This window comes from Crocodylus porosus, unplaced genomic scaffold (genome assembly GCF_001723895.1).
Source record: "Crocodylus porosus isolate Cpor-Errol unplaced genomic scaffold, CroPor_comp1, whole genome shotgun sequence".
Lineage (NCBI taxonomy): Eukaryota > Metazoa > Chordata > Crocodylia > Crocodylidae > Crocodylus > Crocodylus porosus.
In genome coordinates, this window is record NW_017728920.1 from 10157951 (window position 1) to 10165092 (window position 7142).

Below are 7142 nucleotides of genomic sequence, written 5' to 3' on the forward strand. Positions count from 1 at the left end.
GAAAGGAATCATTATGGAGCCAGAGAGCAGTGCCAGGTACAGTGCTGATTCTCCTGCTGCTCTTTGGGTCCTTGCACTGCTCCTTGACTCGAAGCTGAGCCTGGAAACGGTAGGGGGAATGAGTCTGGAGCCAGAGCAGCACAGGATGCATCACTTAGTCCCTCATCACACTCTGGCTGCCTGCTTTATTCTTCTGCTCTCTGGCTTTGCACTAATTCTTCTGCCACTCGTTGGTTCATCAGGGAGCCAAGGAGCAGCACAGGACCCAGTGGGGAGCCAGAGAGCAGTAAGGAAATTGGCACTGGGTCCTGCACTGCTCTCTGGCTAGGTAATCACATGGAGCCAATTGGAGAGTCATTTTGAATTCAGTCATCTTGGATTTGGGCAAATATGGTGAGATTGCAGAAATACAAAAGGGTAACTACTACTTCAACTAACTTTTGTCTCTTCACACTTTTCTCGCATTCTAGAAAGCAAATGAGTTGTAGGAATATGTGCAATTCAGTCAAGGGAATTCAGCTCTGGGTTACTTTTGGGGGAAGTTAGGAAACCGAATGCAGATTGCATCTGTAGACTAAACCTGATAACATTGAAAATGGCTAAAATCTTTAGTAATCCTTACAATCCAGGATTTAGAGAAGATTGAGTTCGTTTTTCTACTCTATCCTGCTTTTTTTTATACAAACAATCACAGCTTAAATTTTGATCGGAGATTAACTGAATTTTGTTCAAGTTAACTAGCTCAGTACTCTGTAAATAGAGAACTCGCTAATTCTGACTTCTGAAAGTTGGGAGATCACAGATGCATTGGATTACTCATATTGTTTAATATTTCATTTAAATTTTATAGGCTCTTTACATTTTGAGACGTAGCTTTAAATATTCAAGGATAACGTGATAGTTGCTGGACTCTGGAAGGTACATAGTGTGCATTTTGAAGTGATTCACATCCTCAACCTCTTGTTTGTTTGTTTGTTTGTTTTCTTTCAGGTTTTTGCTGCTGATTGTTGTGACAGTGTTCTCCTTGAGCTGCAGAAATACTTGCCAAAATATTTTGGCATCTGGTCACCGCCTACTGCACCAAATGGTAATGTTCTTATTTTATGATGTCAGCCCCAACTAGATGGAAAATCTTCTGGAGAATAACTGGCAATCCCAAGTCCAATTTTTTTTGTAGTAAACTCTTGTTTTCTATAACATTACTTAAAACAGCCACTTAAATAAGCACCCCCCCGGTTTAAGAACTTTTAGTGCAAGTAAATATTTTTCCCACAGATATCCTCAGTTTGTGAGAGACCAATATCAAATACCTTTAATATATTTAGTGTTATGCATATATTGATTTATTTTCCCTTTAATCTTTCTGAAATATAAATGGAGACAGAAGACATGCACCCTTACTGCATATCTGAGATGGTAGTAACTAGTTTATTGCTTTCTCATCCCTTACGTGAAGAAATTGCACCTCCAGATCATGGAAAAACAGAAGGACATTGTAAAGTCTCTCTAAATCTGTGATTAGTGTCACTAGAAGTCACGCAGTATTTGCGTAACATGTTCTGCCTTATGCTACTTAGTAAATTGCTGTCCAAATACAGTATGAATTGGACTTCGGAAGCTCTGTGAAAATAAGTTTTACCATAATTAATATAGTACCTGGTATTTCGTTGGCTTACACTTATACCTTATTTTCTTTTTGCAGTATCTTAATCAGTTTTACAGTCTGTCACTGTTTGACCTTCCTAATTATATACACATCATTGAGTTTAGCTTTTCAACCCCTCTACTCTGTAAGCTTCAATTCTTGTTCCTTTTTATCCTAAATCTAGGATAGAAAGTTATACAGTGCTGGCAAATTCACAGGGGGAGGGAGGGGCATGGCGGAACATCAGTTGATCTACATACCACTTAAGAATTTGGCTAAGGATTTGTCTTTTGAGTTCTGAGTCTTAAATGCCCCTTTTGATTCAGAATTCCATACTAGTACTTACTAGGTTTTTTTGTTGGTTTTTTTAAATATTTTGTGCTGTTCAGTGGACTTAGTCAGTGGTAGGTACATTTCTAGGTTATGTCTGCATATCACTTTCAAAATGTGTTCTGTTAATTATTTTTTATGTAGCTTACATTCTGTATTAATCATACTTAAATTTGTAAGAGGTTCTCCTACCTCCTACTCTTTTGGGAGCATCTGATGTAGAGCCTTAAGTGGTCACGGCAGCATGTGAAGCACAGCCCCCTGTAGTTTTTTTCTGGATGAGAGTATCATGGTAAAGAGGGAGAATTTATCTGACAGAGATGTTTTATTAGTGAAGGAGGTGAGGCTTCCATAGGCATACTGCTGGATATCTTAAACTTGCAGCAGGAAAATGGAGGATCAGTCAGACTTGGAATGTTATTGAATGTACCTGGGTTAAAAAAAAGATAGCTGCGAGGGATGAGAGCTGCAGCATCAGATGCTACGTGGGGTAATTATTTTTTTGCTTTTAGGGGAAGGGTGGAAATGAGAAGTCTGGGGCTGCTGCAGCACTTAGATGGGTCTGAAGGAGTTGCTAGCTAGCCTGAATAAAAAACGCATTGAGAATATAAATTGGCACATAATGAAGCTAAAGAACATACAAAATCATGCCCACAGTTACCCACATTAATGTTAACATTGGTTCAGGTATGTGGTGCAACTGTTCAACTTGACTGAAATAATGTGTCTTTTTAAAGAAAGGAGAAAATATATATGTATAGGTCTCCAAAATCAAGTTTTACCAGGGTCAGCAAGTAGATGCATGTGAGCCAGCATCAACCTGCCTATGTTAATATAAAATTGAAACATGATGGTTCTGACTTATGCATACCCACCAGCACAAGTTCATGTGGGAGAATATGATTAGACATTCATAGGCCTTAAAAATTACATTTCCCCATGTATATCTAAAATATCCATTTTAGTTATTTTGCTCAGTTTTTAAGGCTTTAGCCATTCCTGCCTGACTCCTCCCTTGCTCATTTCCTGAACTTTACTGCTGTTAAGTACTGTATATTGCTTTTTAGACTCTTAATTTTCTTTACCTAGACTAAGAACCAGTCAGATCAATGTGAATTACTTTAAAGCCTTTCTTTCTCTGCAGCTGATAGCAACTGATGTTCCTTTCCCTTATTCAGAATGTCAAGATCTTAGTAAATTACAAAAAACCAAATAGAATATGGCAATTGTTGTTTTTTTTTTTTTTTTTCTTTTCTTTTTTTGGGCCACTAAATCTTCCAAAGACAGAATGGTTAAGCACTTTCAGAATGTGGATGAATCTTGCAATGTGCACTGGACTAGCTTTGTTCTCATATGGTTTGTTTTCCTCAGTGTTTTAATAAAATATATAAACACCACTTTAAAAAACCTGAAGGATTTTTTCCCCTAAACTATAGAAATGTGTTCTTTATATATTGGAATGCATTTACAGAGATTAAGTATGAATATTTACAAATATTTTCCTGAATGGGTTTTCAATATGAAGTACGCAAATCCTTTTATGTTTAGTGGATGTTTATCTAGCCTATAGGCATTTTAACAGCTGTTATTCTCTGTATTCATATGCAGCTTTCTAAAAAGGATTCTGTTTGAGCATATATGTGCAACTATCAGAAGCACTTGAAAATAATGGTGACTTGCATAATATTTTAGAAAATTATAACTTAAAGTGATGCATATTTCATTACAGAAGTGATGCATGATCACTTTGCCTGTGTAAATATTTTCAAGCTAAAAAAATGCAGATAGTAGGAAAGGTAGGATGATCCTGCTGTTAAGTCACTGACCTGGCACTTCAGAGATCCTGGTTCAGTTCCCTGAGCTGCCACAGTTTTTGTGCATGTTCTTGGATCTTCAGAAGCAGTCAAGTCACCTAATTCCCTTTGAAATCATTGAGGTAGGAACCCTGTCCACCTGTGCCTCAGTTTCCCATTTTCACAAAACAAAATGATGCTAATACTTCAGCAGTTCACAAGGGCATTATGAAAATAAATATCCTTAAGACTTTGAAGTACCCTGAATCAGTTTGTTGCCCTTGATTTGTTAATGTCTTCCAGTCCCAGAGGCTTTTTATTTTTACATGTATACTTCAATTATGTGGTTATGGGATCCAGATAAGTGGATAGATTAAAGGGGTAAGATGCTATCCCAAAAGTTGCCAAGTCACAGAACCCTTAATTTCCCCCATGTATGAATTGGCCCTATATGCCCACAGTTAGTGGAGAAGTGGATTTTACCATGCCTTGGCCATTCCACTTGCTTTGTACATAGGTTATTTTTACCCCTCAGTAAGGCAGCCGAAGCAATTGAGTTAAGTTGCTTTGGTTTAGCTCTCATTGGACGCGTCTACATGTTTATTAATGCACTTTTGTTAGTGCTCGTTAAGTTTTAGTACCTCTAATGTGAGGTGCTAACTAAATGCGCGTTAGGCTACCCTAATGTGCATGATTTTTTTAGTGGCACTTAATGTACAGTAGCTTCATTTTACTCCACATTAGCACAGTTTTTGCCATTATCCTCCTAATGCACAGTAAAACAGGCTACTACGCATTAAAGCACATGTGTAGACATGCCTATTGCTGGGTAGTTGGTGGCAGCTACTGTGAAGCAGCTGAAACATGCATAAGTCTTTGCCTCTTTTTCATTGTGGACATACTAACAGTTACTACTAATACTACAGAAAATTATTCGTCTGTAAGTGGGGTCAAAACTGGAAAATGTTTGGGAACCACTGTACTAAGGTACTGAACCGAATATAGATGGGAATTGAACACTGCAGCAAAAACACATAGACTTTCTTTCACAAAATCTGTGGTCTGTTTATTTTGAAGGCAAGTATAAATGAAAGAATAAGAAGCCTCTGGGAATGGGGAAGATCTGATCAAGGGTATCCGCACATAAATCTAGATACTTTGAGGCAGGAAACAGACTTATTCCTGAAGCAAATATCCTGAAGTTGTTGAGGGGGTGAGTAGGAGTGACACTAAACTTGCTGGTGGGTTTTGCTTAACTGTTTTTAAAGGACTTACTGGTCTTAGTTGTTTAATACATTTGAGTAACACTGGGTGTTTGCACATGTCACATTTTTTTTGCCCTTTCTTGTTGCAGTGGTGTGGCTTTGCACAAGTGGGTTTGTCTTTCTGGTGCATTAAACTAAAACTCCTTGCACATAGTTTAGCTTAGCTCTCTGCAAATTAAAGCGTCGTGTCCATAGATTCATTGTATGCAAACACAAAGGTACTCAGAGACTTGTTATAAGCCTTTTTGCCCATCAGATGACACTGCAACTTTTTTGTAGTTCTTTTGAATTGCTGATGCTTTTTTTTTTTTCTTTTTTTTCTTTCTTGTACGGTGTGCTGGCTCCCTGCTCCCATAGCTGCGGGGCAGGGCATGGGGTGGAGGGCCCTGTTTGGTGGGGGGCAGCATGGGATGGTCCTGCTTTCCTGCATTGCATGTAATTATTTAATTTAATGAGGATGAAACCCCGTGATGTGTTCAAGTGCCCATTGGCTATATTTCAAGAGACAAGGTAGTAGGTAAAATGCTTTAACTCCTAGGCTAGGGACAGAAATGACATATAAATGAGTGGAAACTAGTTCAAGTCTGTAACACAATAGAAGTTCAGTGCATGTAAACTGCTTTCAAAATGGCCAAAACTGGTTGAAGATAAATGTGGAAGGACATAACTAATTTAGGTTAAATCAGTTTATTGAACTTCTGTCCCAGATCTCCATATTCAAGTTAACTCACAGTCCCAGGATGCTTTGCACTTCCCCTACAAACCCTCATCCTCTCAAGGTGGGTGCACTAGCCTTGGTCCAAGCTGTCTGCTCCAGCTGAGCAAGGAGGCATGCTGTAATGCCCCGGGCTTCTGGCCTGGGACACTGCAGCTTTGAATTTGTAGAAAATTAGAGTTGGAAGGGACCTCAAGAGGTTATCTAGTCTAACTCCCTGCTCAGAGTGGCACCATCCCAAACTATATAATTCTAGCTAAGGCTTTATGTAGCTGGGTTTCAGAAACCCCCAAGAATGGAGATTTCAGTCTCTCTGGGTAACCTGTCCCAGTGTTTAAATTACTACCCCCTTAGTGAGAGAGTTTTACCTAATATGTAAACTAAACCTCCCTTACTGCAACTTGAAACCATTGCTCCTTGTTCTGTCATCTGCCTACCACTGAGAATAGTCTAGATCAGGGACAGGCAAAATACGGCCCATGGGCCAGATCTGGCCCACCAGGCCATTCTATATGGCTCATGGGACCAAAATACTGCTAGTTGGATCTGCCCAGTTTACCGGGGGAACGTTTTCTAACTTACCTTCTGCTATATTTTCACACCAGAGAGCTAGTTGGATCTAAACCCATGCAGTTTATCAGTGCTGGAGAGAAGGTTGTTGATTTTTTTTTTTTTTTTTTCCTTGCATCTTCCTGTTTAGATTGTTGAGGTGTGTATATCACCCCAGGTAGGCAATCTTTGCGCACCATGCTACAACATGCACATCAGCAGTCAGGTTTGCATATGCATGTTGCTCCAAACTAAAGAAGATTTTATTTCCTCTCAGCTCGTATAAATGTGACATTAACTTTTCAATGGGAAAGCCAGTATACTTCTGCATGCAAAAGCAAACTCTGATGTTCTGCTCCCAGATCCTCACGTAACAATGAGAAAAGGAGATATTTCAAGGGCTGTGCTTTTATTAAGGTCAATATTTGTATTGCTCCATTGCAAACTGAGATGTTCTTCCAGCAATCTCTTGGGCTCAGGTGCTTCCCGGAAACAGTGGGTCACCAGCACATTGCAGGTTTTTTGCTTGACCTGGTTTAAAAACTCTTTCACTTTCCCTGTCATAGAGGCTGCCTCATCTATGCACTTAGGCAGTTTTTCCATTCCAGTTTGTTACCAGATTTGCCCGCTACTTTGGGGTGTGCTCATTTATTAGGGCTAGGGTCTTGGTAATTCTATCAATGTGCTGCTTGTGTTATCTGTGTTTCTATTATGGAGCTGTATCTCTCCCTTGTGCAAGCCGTCACCCCCAGTGGAGCTATCTTGCAGGACTCAGTTCAGTGGGGCTGAGTTCCTCCAGTCCCCAAATCAGTCATACACACAAACACACACAGATTAACGTGACA

At 39.4% G+C, this 7142-nt stretch overlaps 1 protein-coding gene across 1 annotated transcript in view; it reads left to right on the plus strand.

Annotated features, from left to right (window-relative positions):
* The window catches only part of IPMK (inositol polyphosphate multikinase), a gene marked incomplete at its 5' end in the record, with an annotated part of 58825 nt that overhangs the window by 25232 nt on the left and 26451 nt on the right, over positions 1 to 7142 (plus strand). Inside the window, one exon of the mRNA XM_019538587.1 lies at positions 991 to 1087. Within this exon, the coding sequence (XP_019394132.1) occupies positions 991 to 1087 (97 nt within the window). The remainder of the gene's footprint in view (positions 1 to 990; positions 1088 to 7142) is intronic.